Source organism: Elgaria multicarinata, chromosome 9 (assembly GCF_023053635.1).
Source record: "Elgaria multicarinata webbii isolate HBS135686 ecotype San Diego chromosome 9, rElgMul1.1.pri, whole genome shotgun sequence".
Classification (NCBI taxonomy): Eukaryota; Metazoa; Chordata; class Lepidosauria; order Squamata; family Anguidae; genus Elgaria; species Elgaria multicarinata.
In genome coordinates this window covers 68,509,941-68,528,043 of record NC_086179.1, presented here as the reverse complement: position 1 = coordinate 68,528,043, position 18,103 = coordinate 68,509,941, and the positions used below count along the sequence as shown (strand labels likewise).

Here is an 18,103-nt window from a genome sequence, read left to right as displayed (position 1 = left end):
TTATATAGCACCATCAATGTACATGGTGCTGTACAGAGTAAAACAGTTGAGCTTTAGCTAGGCCTAAGGTTTATCCCGGATCGTCCTGGGGTCGTCCCAGCCTGCTCCTGGGATCCCATGTGTGTCATTTACATGAACAGGGATGACCCCGGGACAATCCTGGGATAAACCTTAGGTCTAGCTAAGGCCTTGGTTTCATTGCAGAATTAAGATCCAAGCACTATACGTGTTTCCTTTGATGCTTTCCCACTATATAACCTCTAGGTGGCACTGTGGTATAGTGGAATAGCATAATTATAACTAGTGGAAAAATCATTTTCTTTCACTTCCACATTTCCCCTGCTCTAAAAAAACTTGCTGAAAGTGTTGTTAAAAAACAGAAACTGGAGGGTCATAATGTAATCTAAAGAACCCCAAAACAACCACAAGTAGGGAATGATTGGCTCGCAATTAATGCCTCATGTAGAAAAGCTGCATTGGTCCTCTTTTCATTTGCCAAATGGACGACATTATCCACTGTCTATCTTTAGATGTCTACAGGAGCCCTAGCAAAGCATAATGTGTTCCACCTCTCCCTTTGTTTCATCTGATCCATCGCAGCATTCAGGTCAACAAACGTTATTACCGTCACAGTTAAAAATCATGCACTTGCTGGCTCAGAATGCACCAAATAACAGTTCCCTTGAACAGACTTGCCAAATGCATGGGTCGGAGTGGGTCTTCATGCGATTTCCCCCCTTCCCCAGCAGGACTGATGCCCTATCCCTCATAATTCAGGAGGGCCTGAATAGGAGATGCAAGACTTTTCTTCCATGAACTTCCTTACATTATCTTATAACCAAGTCAATGATTGTAACTGAAACTCCCTGCCAAGATTGGCCTGGCTAGTTCCATCTCTGTTCTTCCCAGACTACTTTGCACCCTAGGCAAGGCGAGCTACTTGTACCCGCCCCCTCCAAAAATGGCCAACTTCGATTCAGCTGTTCAAGCAGAGTTTCTGAACGATTATATTTTCCTTTTATTATGTTTTTTCTTAAAACAGCTAATTTGTATAAAACTGTGACCCGTAAAGGGCCATACTGTGCCCCTCTGAGGTCTGCGCCCTAGGTAGCTGCCTAGTTGGCCTAATGGTAGCACCGGCCCTGGTTCTTCTTCCACTAGCAGGCAAATGCATATTTATTTAGGCAGGCTTTTGGCATCTAAACTCATCAGGGATGGTTCAAGGTATTTACTAACTGAGCGGAAGAACGAGATGGCGCTCTGTCTCGTTCTATGTACAAAAGCCAACTGGGCTGCCAGTGGATTCTTTCTTCAACGCTGACGATGGGACAGCATCCTCCACCCAAAGGCAGCAGCCTAGGAGGCACAGGGCTGTCTGCTTGGCACACTGCTCTCTTCTGCAATACCTTGCTGCCACTTATCAGTATCTTATTTATTCATATTTATTTATTTATTTATTATTGCATTTCTATCCTACCTTTTTTCCTCCAAGGAACCCAATAATCCTCCTCTCCATGTTATCCTCACAACAACAACCCTGTGAGGTGGGTTGGGTTGAGAGTCTGTGACTAGCCCAAAGTCACCCAGTGGGTTTCCATGGCTGAGTAGGGACTAGAACCCGGATCTCCCGACTCCCAGTCCAACACTTTAGCCACAACACCACACTGGCTCTCACTGCAGTGACTGCCTCACTCTGCCTTGAAGGTGATCTGCTGTTGAACTGGATTCTTAATGTACTGGTTGAGTTTGTCCAAGTAATAATGCAAGAAGAGAAACCTGAAATCAATAGAGCTAGTTTGCCTTGTGTTTTAACCACAGTTTATAAGAAGCAGAGTGTAAACCCATCTGGTGGGTGGTTATTTCTTATTAAGTGTTTTTAATAAGAAATAACCACCCACCAGATGCTGGGAGTTGTAGGACTTTTGACTGTCTAAACATGCACAGGATTGCACCCTAGAGCAATGAATCCTGTTCAGATTCCTGTTGTTTTCAATCCTGAAACTATTTGTGTCACATACAATTAGAGTTCAAAATCAAATAAATGCCATTGTTCATGGCAAAACAGCAGCTTTCTCCATTAAAAAAAATAAGTATATATACTAGGAAAGAACACTTTGTCTTTTCATTTAATTGGTAATGCAAGACATTTTGCTGGCCTCTGGTGCTCTCTTTAATTTACATAATTTCAAAGCACTTTCTGTTTAAATATGATACTGCCTCAGGAACATGTTTATAGAGCACATAATTATTGGCCAAAAAATAAAAAAGCCTTTTTAAAAAATGGCTGAAGCTGTCAAAGCTAGAGGGGAAAGTAGAGAGTTTGGTCTTTAAATCTCTCTTGGCATAAAATGTAATTTCAGTAATCCTGCCTCATCTATGCCTGACTTTGATTAGAAACACAATCCACCAAGAAAAACCACATTGAAGGAGGATACCCTGAAGCTGGCCTAGTCTGTCTGGATTCACTCAACCCACCCACCTTCTAAACAAAGGCCACTTGGTTACGTAAAATGGCTGTTAGAATGACCAATTACTCAACTGAGCATCATGCTTGTCCTGGGGCAGGTTTGCATCCCCAAGTAGTAACATAAGAATAGACACTTACCTGAAATCAATAGAGGTAGTTTGCCTTGTGTTTTCACCATGGATTATTTTGTAAAGCAGAGTGTAAACACTAAGTATACATTTGGGATTAGATAAAAGGAATCTAATCACATCGAAGTGCTTCATGTGAGCGAACACATTGCTGGAGAACGGTATGGCTGGCCGGAGCGTCTGCGTACCACCCAAACAGTTTGTGAATGGCGAGGGACTCTGGGAATTGACTGGGACCACCAGAAATAGAAAGGAGCTATAGTGGAATCTTGCAGCCTTGCTGCCAGTGGTGCCAAGAGTCAGCTGGACATTGGCTGAAAGCCAATAGGAATACAGCAACTCAAATAAAACCCAGCTTCATTATTTTAAATGGTATAAATTAGTTGCTAACCACATCCCCGGTATACGTTTTGTCATTCCTAAACTGTACTTCCTTCTATTATTATATGGACCTCCCTCACAGTTGTACACAATTCCCCGACATGCATGTCTTGGACCTGGTTTGCTGGGCTTTAATGCCTGGATGCTTCCCATATTGCTAGAAAGAAGTTAATTTCCTGTTCTCTGTGTTTGCTTCTTTGGAGGCTACTTCAGATTCGTTAGCTTTTTATGGCACTAGAATTTTTGTGCAGGAAGGAGTGGGCTTTGGACTGAAATGACTGGAATGTTACTCTGCTTCTCGTTGTTTGCTGCCTAAATATAGAGCAGGCCACTAAATCAAAGAAATATGCTTTGATTGTTGACATGGTGCCACATAAGAGTGGTCAGAATAATTTATATGGTCAGTAAAATGAGCTGGTAGGAAGGAGAGCGCTAAAGCTAAAAACTCCTTTGCATCTCTCTCTCTCTCTCTCTCTCTATATATATATCTACAGGAACATATCTGCTGTACTTCACTATGTATGAGTTGTTTTGGGCACAACTCCCTGCATTCCTTAGCATTGGCCAAAATTACAGGTTCTCTCCTTCCCTGAGATCACCTTCTAGAACCAAATATTTGCTTCTAGATCTGAAACTTCCTCTAGAGAACAAATACAAATACGTTTTAGTGGAAATCAGTGCACATAACTTTCACTCACTGCAATCTCCTTGTGTTTAAAAATCCACCATTCTTTAAATACAGAACTGACATAATTAGAAACCTTCAGCTCAGCTGACTCTAAACTGGTCCTGCTATCAGCTGTCTCTAGTTTGATTACATTTCCCATGCTTAGAGGAGAAGGATCAGTCCAGGACAGTTACAAAGTGAAAGATGTGGGCCTAGTTTATGCACCTCATTGTAACTGGGATTTGGAATCTCTCCCATATCTGTTCTTGCAAAGATATAAACCAGCCTTCTCCAACCTGGTAACCTCCAGATGTTTTAGACTTCACCTGCCATCAGACAGCAGATTCAATGGTCAGGAATGCTGAGGGTGGTAGTACAAAACATCTGGAGAGTACCAGGTTGGGGAAGGCTGCCATAGACAGATGTAATGCCAGAACTCTACCCCAGTGTGATGAGCTGCCTGCCAACTCCCCAGCTCCTCGCTAAACTAGACTCACCCTGAACTACCCATACTTTGGAAGAACTACATGCAGGTAGCCATGAATTCCTAGAAGATGCACCAACTGAAGACCAAGATGCATTACCGGGGTTGAAGGTTGGCAAGTTCAGGCACCTGCCGAGGGCTCACGCCCCAAGCAAGAGGCCATTGATAAGAGCCCCATGGACTTTCTCCTCCTCTTCACCACTGCAATCTGCTTGTTCATATACCTCTTACTCTGGCAGACAGTGGTGATGGTGAGAAGGAGGAGCTGGAGATGCCACCTCCTACTTGCTTGCTGGCTCTCAGTCTGTCAAGCAAGCAAGTGTTCGCAATTATGAGGAAAAGGATAAGAATTTACTCCAACTTTTCAGGATGGAGCGAGGCGAACACGCCCCCTCAGCCATATAACCTCGCTCCATCCTCCATGTGGAGGCATGGCTGGTCAGATGGAGACCCCTGATTGGTCACCGTCTGTCCGGTAGAGGGAAGGGGGTGGGCTGGCAAGCAAAATGGCCACCAGAATGCGCCATGCCGCCTCTGGCGGGTGTGTGTGAAAGGTTCCCCTTTTGCAGAAGAGCCTTTTGAATTTTAAAAGGGGTAAGGCTGAAAGCCAGGGAGGGATGGGGGGCAGCCATAAACCCCACGCTCGCTCCTTAGCACGGGGATTACCCAGCGCAACCCCGGAAGAGCAAAAGCATGAGGTTCTGAGGGGACATGGTGCCAACTCAGTGCCGTCAAAACGCCCCCCTAGAGCCAGCACTGCCATGATCCCTCAATTTTCCACACCCTCCACAGAAGTGAAGCATGACTTCCCATTTGCAAAGGCTGCAAGTAACTCACATGAGACTTTGGCTGTAGATACCCAGGGCCAATCTCTTAAGGTGTGATAGATGACTTAAGGGTATTGTATGCTCATTGCTCCACGAGCAAGCCACTTTACTTTGAGGCCTGGATACATGTGGAAGACTACAAAGTCAAGACCCTTCTGGCACCTTTAGATCAAGCAACCTAGCCTCAGATATAATATGGGAATACAGTCTGGAGAACCACATTAACAGCCTAGGATGACAACCAGTTTGTCAGCAGAGCTTTCTGTCTGAGCAAGCATTTTTTCATGCTGAAAGTGTTACCTTTCCCTACTCATGTTTTATCAGAAGTGGCCAAAAATGGTTAAATACCATTTTAACCTTGGGAAGTTAGATGTAAGAATGACACACATGAATTCCAGGAAAGGTCTTGGAAGTTTTATCAGATATCCTGGACACTTTATCTAATATTTCATAGTCCATGCATCATTTTCTGGATGCTTCCTACCCTAGATATTTTTCTTCAATGACGTGGCCCTTTATGATATTTTCATCATGGGAGCCTACAAATTTCTGGAAATCTACAACAAAGACATAATACCAACTGCAAAAATACATAAATAAATAAATACAGATATACTATTTGGTCATATGTGCTTATAAAAATGTCATCAAATCATACATTGTCCAGATAAACAAGCCAGCAAAAAACTACCAGAATTATCTGGTATTTTGTGTGAAAATAAATCTGGATTACAGAACCCTGTCTAGATGCAAACTTCCCAATTATCAGGGATAGGGAGGAATATTTTATTTATAGTCCTGACATAGTTTTGCTTGTAATAAGAGAAATGGCCCGGAGGCCATTTAATTTAAAAAGGCTTCCGCACATTTTATAGCAGCATTCTCCTTCCTGGAGACTTAACAGAAACTGATGCAGTTGTGCCAGTGCTAATCACAAATGCCACCATAAAAATAGCTAGTACAACTATGAACACACTTCGTAAACTACTCTCAAACAAAGGGCTGAGGTTTAAATATTTCAGCACAAGAGTACAGCACACAACTGTGAAGTAGGTAACTCAAGGACAAACTGTAGTTTTCTGGCAAACAACGGATCACTAAACTAACAGTATTATTAGTATGAACAGGGGTCATGATCCAGCCAATTTTAAGCATATTTAAGACCCATATGTTAAAATCTGGATCATGCCTGTGAAGATTTATTTCTTCTTGTTACAGTAATAGGTTTCCTGACAATTGTTTAATGAACATGGAAATGGCCTTTTACATAGCTTTAAAATGCTGCAGATGTCTACATGTATTTGTAGACAAGGAGCTGTGCTAATTAACCTTCAAGTCTTTTGAATGAAGCCCTAGCGTTTGACTTGTGTGTCTTAACATCCTGAAATTCCTAGCCTCATTTTGAAGGTCATTACAGAATATTCATGCCAAAGCTTATCAAAAAGGATGTGTTAGAAGAACCAACATTCAATGCCCCTCAGTGACTTAATGCCAGCTCGGAGTATTGAGGACAGAGGTAAATCCTTTTAAAAGTTCACCAAGGGTTGTTTCACGCATTAATTTTCCGATATGGAGATAAACTCAGTAAAAGAAAGGGCAATTCTTCCCCTGCCCCCATGAAGTGCAATGCCAATGTTTGCACATGTGTGGGGTTGCCCTGGGACTAGGGTGCGCAATGGAAGCACACTCTGGCTTCTGTCATCAGCCAGAGGGACCTGGGGACTTGTTCCCCTGGAATAATGTCAAGGCAATGGGGAGACAAACTTGGCTCCTGCCACTGCAGGGATCAGCTGCAGGGAGTTCACTTCCCCCCTTCTTGCCAAAAAGAACACTCAGCTTCTTCAGATGGGACTGCAGAACCAAAGGGAGATAATATTCTGGTCAAAGGAACAAGAGCCACCAATTGCTATTCAGTGCAAGAACACCAGCAAATGCATTGAATATCAATGCCAACTTATAGCTCACCACTTTGTTCCGGCCTTGAAGAACTGATCCCCCTCCTCTACCTTTTCCCTGGGTGGCCATGTGTCCCACTTTACAGAGGACGGTCCCTCATTTGAAGAAGTCCTTGCTTCTGAAGGACTGTCCGGTCCAAGGCTGGTTTAGAGATGAAGATACACCAAAAGAGGGAACATGAACTTGGCCGCAGACTGAGCAAGGCACACAGGTAACCAGGTCACAGTCTTCCCCTCTATGGTGAGATGTACTGTCGTTCTCTCTTTCAATGATTTTATTCTTTCTAAATTGGCATCTTCATCACTGGAGGCTGGTGGCTCTGATGTCAGTGGGGCAGTGAATCTGCGTCAGGGTTCAGTCAGAACTGTAAAGGAGCTATCCAAAGTGCTTTTTCAGGTCTTGGATTTAGACCTGAGAGGTCCTTATTCAAAGCCATTATCAGCCTCAAGGATAACTTTAGGCCAGCCACGAGTTCTCAGCCTATACCACACATAGGCTTACTGCTAAGATAAAGTGGCTGCAGGCTGCTGGTGGGAGAGAAATGCCACATTTGCCACTCTGAACTCCATTGAGGAAGGGCAGGAAGAAATGTAATTCATAGATAAATAATGTATATGAACCCAGAAGCATGACTTTTTCTTCAAGACGATGGATAACATTCATCCCCCTATCACTGCCCACGTTCAGGGTACTTTGCCATCCATTGGTTGTGTCTCAGGTAGCTCAGCAGAGTCACAGCAAGAACCACTTGCTATGAACTGTTTTAACATGAACCATTTAGGGATTATAATATCTTAAGCAGTATAGAGGTATAATAAATAAATAAATAAATAAATAAATAAATAAATAAATAAATAAATAAATCCACTGAGAGACCCATAAATACACACCACTTACTAGCATACCTATTCAGCACACCACAGATCGAGCATGCTAGCATCCCTATGCAAAGACTAGTTCAGCCAGAGGCAGCCTTGCTTCTCTTTCCTTTGATTTATGTCATCCAGGTCACCAGAGCCCCTTGAAGTGAATGTGGGTGATGCCGTCTGTTCATCTCACCTCCCTTGTTACGAGGCTACAATTCAGGTTAGTTGTTCCAGGCAACAACGAGCAGGACAAGGAAAATTGTCCCAAATCTGTAAGATGCCAGCATCAAATGGTTTGGACTTGGGAGCTAACATCACACTAGTCCAGCATGCAGAAGGAAAACATCCCTATGTCCTGAGCGCCTACATCCAATTCTTAGGTGCCTGGATAACCAGGCTCCTGTGATGTTTAGACCCAAATTAGTGGCTATGAGCAGGAGATGTTACTTTGTGATTCTGCAGGTCTGCTGAACAAGTACAGAATCCAGGATCTGTCATTAATGTGTGGTTCTGATAATATGAGCATTCACATTGTGCTTGTGTTTTACAGTTCATAATTTTGCCAGTTAGGGGGCCACTTCGGAAGGTATAACTCAGCCTATTACTGTGTTGTCCATCGAGATCTGTGCAAAGAAAGTTATGGATTGCAACTAGGCACAATCAGTTTTTTTCAGGATCAGGGTTATAAGAGGCTTTGGCTGCAGTCTTAAGCACACTTACTTGGGAGTGAGTGAATCGCAATGAGTCACTATGAATTTGCTGGGTGAAAGGCAAATATTTTGCCAAGCAAATTCCAACAAAGTAGCCCTCATGATTGTGGAGAAAACCATGAAAATGTGCAGATAGTGGTTACCAAAGGCTGAGTAGTGCTATTATGTCAGCCACTTCCTGTAGCCAGAGAAGAGGATAATACTCTGCCCAATCTGCACTGTGATAGCTACTGTGCCGTATACTTCATTGGATTTGTCAACGAATTCATATTCTTCTCCTTTCAAACCCTCTGTCACACTTTCCATATTGAAATGTTCAAACAATTTGTTACCTTAAATCTCAGAAGGTAATAAATAAACATAAATTAAGTAAATAGAAACAAATCTTTTGGATGTGCACAGTTAATTACAGTATTTTGGGTTTCTTGTTATGCAATTTTGGGCAATGTATACACAGCTGTATACACAGTTTCCATTACAGTCGGGTGCTATGATTGTTATTGGGTAACTGTACTTACTTTCTCTATGTACCCCCCTTTATATGTCTTTCTTTTATATGCCCCCGCCGCCATTTCTATCTAATAGGCTGTTTATGTTTCACCCCAGGGAGACATGACTTAGGAACACCCTCATCAAGGCATTATAACTGAGTGGAGGAACTCAGTCAAAACATTTCCCTATTCTCTGTTCCCTGACACACATTCATTAGAAAGCAGATCCATCTCAACTTATCTGAAGGGTAAGTAATTTTAGCTGTGCCTGCCAGACATATTCCTCCAGCTTCTGAGTCATTTTTTCATTCTCTACTTGTAGGCTTTCTTACCTCCTTCCATCCTTGAAGGTTGCTTGAAGGAAGGAAGCAACGGACATGACTTGCAGAGACCTCCTTGTACCTCCCAGGCTGCATCTCAGCTGCTTCGTCTGGTAGAACTCCATTGCCAATTACTGAAAGGGATCTCCGAGTTCTTGAAGGTGTCAAGGTCTGGTAGAAAAGACAGGCGGCCAGCACCAGCACCACCAGGAACGGGCGAAGTCGACACCACCTCCGGCCAGGCAGAATGTACCGGCAAGCCATGGCCACCCCAAGTTTCTAATTTCGTCCCATTTCCACATTGTAGGAACAGTCACCGTGGCTACTTTTTGTCAGCAGGACATCGAGGGATGAATGGGTGTTTTCCCACAGATCATTCAAGTCCTTTCCATCATTTCTGGACTGGAGCTTCCCCATGGCATCAACTCGCAAGAAGTTATGGGTCCCAGGACCAGACAAAAAGCCCTCCAAGAAGCAGTGCCTGACCTATAGAAAAGAGGAGGGGGGAGTGAAAGAAGTCACACGCACGCAGTGAGGGCTGTGAATGATCAGACCTAAACACCCTGTGATACTAAGCAGAAGAAATCTTACCGCTTGGAAGAAAACTCTATCCCGCAACAGTGACAGAAACTCCAGCTGAACAATTGTATTCAAGAAAGCAATAGGTTAACCGCTAGGATGTGCTTTGCACAGCTGAACAGTGTCAAGGGTTTTTTGTTGTTGTTGCTGTTGCTGGACCTCTCGCATTTCCAGTTTGCATTCTGTTGGATTTTAATACCGTTTCCTTCATTCCAGATCTTTTAAATTGCCTTTTTCCTGTCAGCCAACACACACAGCCGCCTTTTCTCATTGAGCATTTATCTGGCTTTTAACAAGCTGAGAGGCTCGGTTTTCCCCTCACTTAGATTTCTTCCCCCACCCAACCCCCAGCTTTTTGAGTTCAAAGCTATGTTTACTTACTTGGTTCTTAGCTCTGTCAGACGTTTTCCATTCTCCCCTAACGGGTTGCTGATTAAAACCACTCAGAACAACCCAGCCTCATGACTCCGGCGCTTCTCCGCACACGTACACAGCACTCCATCTGAACTCAGTTGGACCACAGACATATATAAATACAAAACAGGACTGCCCTGAGGGGTGGGGTTAAGTTTCCTAAGTTCTGAAACGGCTCACACACTGGAAACTTGTGCTGGAACACAGAAACAACGTCCTTTTCCCTCACATGCTCTATACAGGAGCTTCAAAAATGTGACCGGGTTACAGGAAACTCAGACAAAAGTATAAAACCTAATGCAGAAAGATAAATTAGAAAGCTCAATGACTCTATGCTAACAAAATCACTTCAGTAAAAGACAAATGATGCGCTGTGCTAATGTGGTACAATAAGTTAATTAAGACTATAATTGAAGACTTCTTTGAGTTCAGAATTCCTCGCCTATTAAAGAGCAAGGCTGCAATCCAACTGGGTGCCCTCCAGATGTATTGGCCGACAACCCCCATCAGCCCCATGGCCATGCTGGTCATGGATGATGGGAGTTATAGTCAAATACATCTGGAGTGTGCCAGGCTAAAGAAGGCTGCTAGAGAGAAGTGGTCTTTAACTGGTGGGTCACGACCTAAAAGTGGGTCACGAGATCAGTCCAGATGGGTTGCAGCAAAGCTGTTCCTGCCATGTTGGGCAATTGTGAAAGTGGGCCCCATGTTGCAAGTTGGGGTTCTCAGGTCTGCAGCAGTTGGAGACCACTGCTATAGAGTATACACACTTATCTGGGTATAAGTCTCATTGAACTCAATGGGACTTCTCAGTAAACATGCAGGAAATTGCATTATAAATCTTTATATTATTTACTGCTCTTGCCTTTTCTTCTTCCAAATGGTCTCTTTATAAATATTTTACATAAATAAATGAATAAATAAATATTGGAGGCAGATCATTCTATCCCATCTCTATATCAGGTAAGTGATACAGAGTTGAGCAAAAATGCTCTCAGCCAGTCACACTTTCTCAGCCACATTCACAGGACGCAAAAGTGAGGGTGGGATTGGAGCCAATTTTTGGACAGGGGGGTGGGTCTGACTTTGCAGGGCGGAAGTGCAAAAATCATAACTGTTGCTTGGACTTTCTCATCGTAGCTGCAGTGAGTTTCAGTCCTACCCCAAAAATTGATGTGGGGATTCACTTCTATTTCATCTTCCCCAATTTGAGCTGAGAACTTTTGGCTCAGCACCAGCATTGGTATCCCTTCAATAATTTCAGATATGGGGATGCAATGGAATTATCCACCATCAGAGGAGGTTGTCTGTTGCACCCCTTCACGTAATACTACTCATAGTTTACCCAGACCAGTCATTCATCCACAAACACGCAGAACAGAATGTTCTAGAGAAAGGTAACTGTTATCCATTCCCAAAGGGAGGTGTATGTGTGTGTGTGTACGTGCATGTAATAGGGAATTGTGCCTTCTGTTTTTAATTCAGTAGCAAAGAGCATCAGCTATCAGTGTGAGCTATCAGAGGCAGTGTGTTGTAGTGGTTAGAGTGTCAGACGAAGACGGGGTTCAAATCCCTACCCATCCCAGGAGCTCTCTGCAGGGTTTATTCTAAGCACTTTTTTCAACTGCACAAGAATCCAACCTCTTTAGGAGATGCTCCCATCCCCAATGCATGAGCACCTCCCAAAGGTGCTTGCACATATTTTTTTCTAAGGGAAAAAATAAATAAAACTATGAATGAGGGAAGAGTAAATGAGAACAATTAGAGAAATTAAGAGAGACAGGAATTATAGCACAATTATGTACACTTCTTTGCCTTTGTATTCCTATGTGTCACTGTTGTGTATCTATATATACTGTTGATATGTATATGAGAATTAATAAATGCTTTTGACTAGTCAAGCACTAGGTGCCAATAATATATGATTAGTATAAGGTTATGAAGATTGAAAGGAAATGTACTACCATATTTCTTTGATTCTAAGACACACTTCCCCACCCCCATATAAACATCTCTAAAAACGGGGTGCGTCTTAGAATCGCGGGTGCGTTTATTATTTCTTAGAATCAAGGCTTTTTTTCTGTTGGTGGTACTGAAATTAGTGTACGTCTTACAATCAATGGCGTCTTAGAATCGAAGAAATACGGTATTTATTTTCTTGTCTATTGCCTTTAAGAAACAACCTTGTCTATATTCCCAAATGCATAAAAATGTAGTTTCAACTGCACATTTTTTTTCAAACTGTACAAAATGTGTCCAGCTGCCCATTGGCTCCCTGTATCTTAAGCTAACCTATCTGTTGGGTTGTTGTAAAGATGCAGGCAGGGGTCAGCGGCAGGGGAAACCATGTGGAAGAGTCATGTACCCCACAAAGTTATACCACCACAATTACTAATGTAGAATTTTAAAATAAATGTAGTCAATCAATAATAATATCACACATTTAAGGAACACTGGAGTTCTCTACGTTAAGGAAAAACCCTGCAGCCTTACTGAGGTTTTGTATTCTGGAGATATTGCTGGTTTATGATGGGCACATTGCACATGCTCCCACTTATTTTTCCCCAGGTCCTTTGTGGGCAGATTCCATAAGTTTCATTTATACAGCCAGTAGATGGCACTGCAAGGCTTCTACAATATCATGAAACTTGAATTACATCACCTCTTTGATGGTTTTTTGGGGGCGGTGGCAGAGGGGAGGTGTAACTACATTTTTGATGATTTATAAAATGGCAGAATAAACCTAAAAAAACCCAAGAGATGCACTGGAGATTGACAACATTGTGAAACAGATCCGTGAACTTCCATGAGTGATTAATCACACGTGCATGATAAATTCCTCATGCAAAAATGCCCACTGCATGAACTCATACCACTATGAATCCTAAGCATCCCTGGATACTTTCTTGTGCTAGCTGCTATCTCCTCCTCAAACCATTTTCTCTGCTGCAATGGTGCGAGGGAACAACCAACCCAGGGTGGCTTAGCATGATATGAGAACTAGGTGCCTTCCAGATGTGTTAGATTACAACTCCCATCAGGCCCAACAGCCATGCTGCCCCAAGTTATTAGTGCACTTCAATACCGATAAAAAGCACTAGTGTAGATCTAACCCAAGCGGTTGAGGTGCTGTTTATCAGGCCCTGAAGCACCAGAATATTATAGTGCTCTTCCTGTAACTGCCATACTGCAGAAAGCCCAGATACTGGCTATTTTTATTTCCTCATTTTTGAAGAGGGGAAGAGTATATTGTGAGGCAGCAGCCTGAAGATCTCTGCAGCTGATTCTTGTAACACTCAACTATGTATTAATGTCATGCCCGCTAACTAATGTCTGCTCCTTTATGAACCTGCCTCTATGTTAAGATTTTATCCTGAGGCATTGCTCCAGACGCCTTCACCTTTGTGGAGGTGAGGCAGGTGGCTACCAAAGACACAGCCTTTTCTATGGTGGCATAGAAGGAATCTGAAAGCCTAAGCCATACTTGCCATGCATGTACATTATTAGCTTTTTGGCACCAGTTAAAAATGTTTTCATTTGCCCAAGCTTTGGGAGTCATGTGGCTGGTATTAACATTGTTTTGGTTGTTTGGAATTGTTTACTTATCCGTCGCTTTCAGTAGTTGGTCTTGCCTTCTGTGTTTACTATTATTCTGTTTTCATTATCCTTTGTTTTTAACTGTTGGTTTCAAATTGCCTTTGAGGCCCACATTTGGCAGGAAAGCAGGATATAAATGTTAAAAATCATTAAGGAAAATCAAATGCTGAGTACAGGCAACTCCTTTGCAGACAAGCCTTTACGGTCTTTCCACATCGCATCCCTTTGGCCACATCCCAAGTATGGTACTGGAACTGGCAAACCTAAAAGTATCTCTAGAGCTTCCAGGCCAAACAAGGTGGTCCCTATCTGAGGAATCTACAATAAATGAACACACTTTGATTATTTTACTTCTCAAGTTTTGTGAGCCATTTAAGACCAGTCCGCCACACCTATCACTCGGTAGCAGTGAAACAGAACTTCCAAAATTATCTTTAATATGCTCTTGTGTGTTATGCCTGCCATGGAAAGCACATTCTCAACCAATAGTTGAGGAACATTTTCCTTCATGAATTTACTATTCATACATTTTGTTCAGGTATCATCATTGGCAACAATTGTTTAACCAGTTATGGAATAGGAAGACATTACAAACACTGCAAAAATGAATATACAAGTAAGATCTTAACCTTAATACCACAATTCTATACACTGCTGCAGGGAATACGCTTCATTTTATTAATTACTAGCTGTACCCTGCCACGCGTTGCTGTGGCTCAGTCTGGTTAAATTGAAAAGAAAGAAAAGACAAAGCAGATGTTTCTAATATGTTTAATTTCACAATGCTTGTGGATATACAATATTTTTAGTTGTTCCATTGTCTGTGTAGATATAGAGATTGTCTGGTTTGCCGACTCTAGAACACGCAACATATAATTGTCCATGTGAGAAGCAATCTGTGTCTAGATCTAAACCACACAATTCTAAAGATTGGCCCTGAGCTTTGTTGATGGTGATTGCAAATGCCAATCGAATTGGGAATTGCAATCTCTTAAATTGAAATGGCATATCTGTTGGAATCATAGGAATGCGAGGAATGGGGACATCTTCACCTTTGAAAGGTCCTGTGAAGATTGTTGCTTCTATGACCTATAAGAGCAAATAGGAGAGAACATGCAAATAGGAGAGGAGGCAGAGGCAGTGGATTGGCCTACTGTTTGGTTTTTTAAAAAGGATGTTTTTACGGTGAGGAGGTTAATGGAAACTCCTGGCAGTTACCTTTCTTTAGAACATGTAACTGTCACAGGTGTGACATCTATATTCACTCAGCCAATTGTGAGAGAACATGCAAATAGGAGAGGAGGCAGAGGCAGTGGATTGGCCTACTGGTTGGCGATGTCACAATGACCTATAAGAGCAAATAGGAGAGAACATGCAAATAGGAGAGAAGGCAGAGGCAGTGGATTGGCCTACTGGTTGGCGATGTCACAATGACCTATAAGAGCAAATAGGAGAGAACATGCAAATAGGAGAGGAGGCAGAGGCAGTGGATTGGCCTACTGGTTCGGCGATGTCACAATGATCAGCAGGACTGGTTTTGAGGAGGCCTATTTCTTTGATTTTAAGACAAACTTTTGACCCCATATAGAACATAGTTACATAACAACGCTTGCGTATTCGAATGCAACGTTGTGTCAAAATTTCAAAGCAATCGGTGAAGAACTTTTGGAGATATAACATCTGTTTCGAACGAACATTTACATTTTTATTTATATAGATTTTTAATTGTTTTTAGGCCATTTTTAATGGTAAAAATCCTCTCTAGGTGGTGCCCAAATAAAAATGATACAAAACAGGTATATTGAAATTCAATAAATACATAACATTAAACTTAAATCGGACTGACTTCCATAGAAACATACATAGGATCAGGCTGTGTAAAGCCTCTTATTACTAGAATACATCGTACTTCAAAGCAGCCAAGCCTGCCAAGAGTACCCTCTAATGGTTACAGCCAGAACTTCACCCACATCTGCCTTAGGCTAATGGTAAGTAACCCCTCACAAAAGATGAGAAATTAATCCTGGCTTGATTGCAAACATTCCTGGAATTGTGTAATTTTTATTTAAAGGTTAACGGTGCTTGAACTGTCGAGAAAAAAATGTGTTCAAATATACCCAGGCATGCAATTTTATAAAGCATTGGCACTGCTTATATTATCTTCCAACAATTCAGTTATTGTAATGTGTGAAAAAATACTATTGCCCACATGGAAGTCCAAGGCAAATATATTTATTATGCTGCATACAGAGAAAACATGGGCATCATCCCATTAAAGCGAAGTACTTTTGAACTTTATTGAGCTATCTGCAGCTATGGCTACCATAAAGTGATCCTATTTTTACTTTCAATTCCAGAAGAGCCATCATGTTATGCCTGCTGCAAACAAAATGATGAAGTATCCTATAGCATCTGAAAATTCACTGCTTTATTGTGCCATGAGGGCTCCTTAGGTTTTACCGTATGGACCAGGATAATAATCCCACAATAACCACATTTTTAATAATGTAAAGCAAGGATGTGGAACCTGTGGCCCTTCAAATTATGCTGGACTACAGTTCCCATTACCCCCCTGGCCTTTGGCTGTGTTGGCTGTAGCTGATGGGGGTCAGGTTCAAACAACCTGTCGAGGGCTACAGGTTCCCTACTCCTGGAAAGATACCCTTAATTTTCCAATGCCAAAAGAACATGTAAACATGTTAAGCATCATATCTAAGGAAAATGTGGTTTTAAAAAGCTTATCTCAAGGCCATAGTCATTCGCTAGCAGAGATGGTAACTGGCAAAATCCAGTTTTGGGTTCCACCTGCTACACAATGATGTGCACTGGTCATAACACTTCCCAGAAGATACTAAAAAAAGAAAAACTTGCTCTGAGACAACAGACCACAAAAGCTTAACAGCTAAGGAGGCATTCCATACATAATGCTCTCACTTGCAAAAGGAACATTAAAATTGTATGGCTGAACCAAGATGTGGGTAGCGGGATTTCTGCAAAAGCATTCAGCAGTAGTGATAAAAAACTACTCTGTGCAAGATGGAAATGGGGAGAATTCTCTCAGCAGCTGTTGTTGTTTGAGGCTTGATTAGACCGTAATTCATAATCTGATGTAGAATTATTTGAGGCTTCTTTAACCCTCATACAACGCTTGCCACCTGGGTTTGGATGACATGATAACCCTCTGGGGGTTGAATATTCAAAATGGCCATCAGCATGTGCAGCAAACCATGGCTTGAATGTGGTGATCACATGGAATGGCAAAACTAATCTCCTTGATTTCAACAGAACTTACTTCCAAACTGGATCACCATTAAGACAGATTTATCTTTGTACATCAAGCTGACAATATTTTAAATGGTTGCAATAAAACTTTTAGGGATCTGAGTTTTTTGCCCCCAACATTTTTTAATTTAAAAACCCTAGAGAATTTAGGTGAAAAACATAACACCTGTAATGCAGTTAAATGCAGGAGCACAAGCACTTGCATCTCTTACCCTTTTGTCCCACTCAAGGAGAAGTGGTAGTGTCTGCAATCAATTTTTACCCCATTGGGGGACTCCATGAAGTGCTTCCATGCTCTTTTGAAACTTTTGCTATTCTTCGTGCCTTGCACGTAAATTCACATTTGAGTAGTGTTTATTTCATTTATTACATATGCATTGTGGCCTAAGCAGCATGAAAAGGTTACATAGGGTTATATCATTTTATTCTCCCAACGTTGTGAGATCGGTTAGGCTGGGACATGGTGACTTGTCCAAAACCACCCAGTGGCTCTTGTGGATTACATTCAGATTACATCTGTGCAAACTTGACTGCTTGTTGTAAGGAGTGATCCACACACAGAAATGCATCTTCATATCGGATTTGGGGTTCTGATATTGTACAGTTCAATATCTCAAAGGCATTATTCAAGTTTTACAAGCATTGGTTTGGACACAGATATTCTGATGAATGGTAGTGCTCTTTCTATTAACAGAAGCCTTTTGATCTGGTGGAGAATTATCCTGGTGGAACAGGGGAAGGGAAACAAAATTATTCCTCCTGCCCTTGGAGTGTCAAATGACCCCTGAAAACCTTCTCTGGGGGGCTGGAGGATCCTCTGGCGCAGTGTGAGAGGTGGAAACTGAAGGGAAATTCTACAAATATAGTCGTCTCTAGCTTTCTACCACTGGAGTGATCTGAGCACAACTTTATTTAGTGGGTGGTTCCTGGCGGC

General features: G+C 42.1%; 1 protein-coding gene across 2 annotated transcripts in view; it reads right to left on the bottom strand.

Moving 5' to 3' along the window:
• Positions 1–10,353, bottom strand: part of CPED1 (cadherin like and PC-esterase domain containing 1) — a 117,218-nt gene extending 106,865 nt beyond the window's left edge. Inside the window, exons 1-2 of one of the 2 annotated variants that reach the window (XM_063134062.1) lie at positions 10,258–10,353; positions 9,310–9,783 (exon numbers count right to left, since the gene is read on the bottom strand). In XM_063134062.1, the coding sequence (XP_062990132.1) occupies positions 9,310–9,561 (252 nt within the window). In that variant the 5' untranslated portion in view covers positions 9,562–9,783; positions 10,258–10,353. Of the gene's footprint in view, positions 1–9,309; positions 9,784–9,888; positions 10,141–10,257 lie in introns of those variants that run through there. The other variant, XM_063134061.1, reaches the window with a different exon arrangement.
• Positions 10,354–18,103: the final 7,750 nt, after the last annotated feature.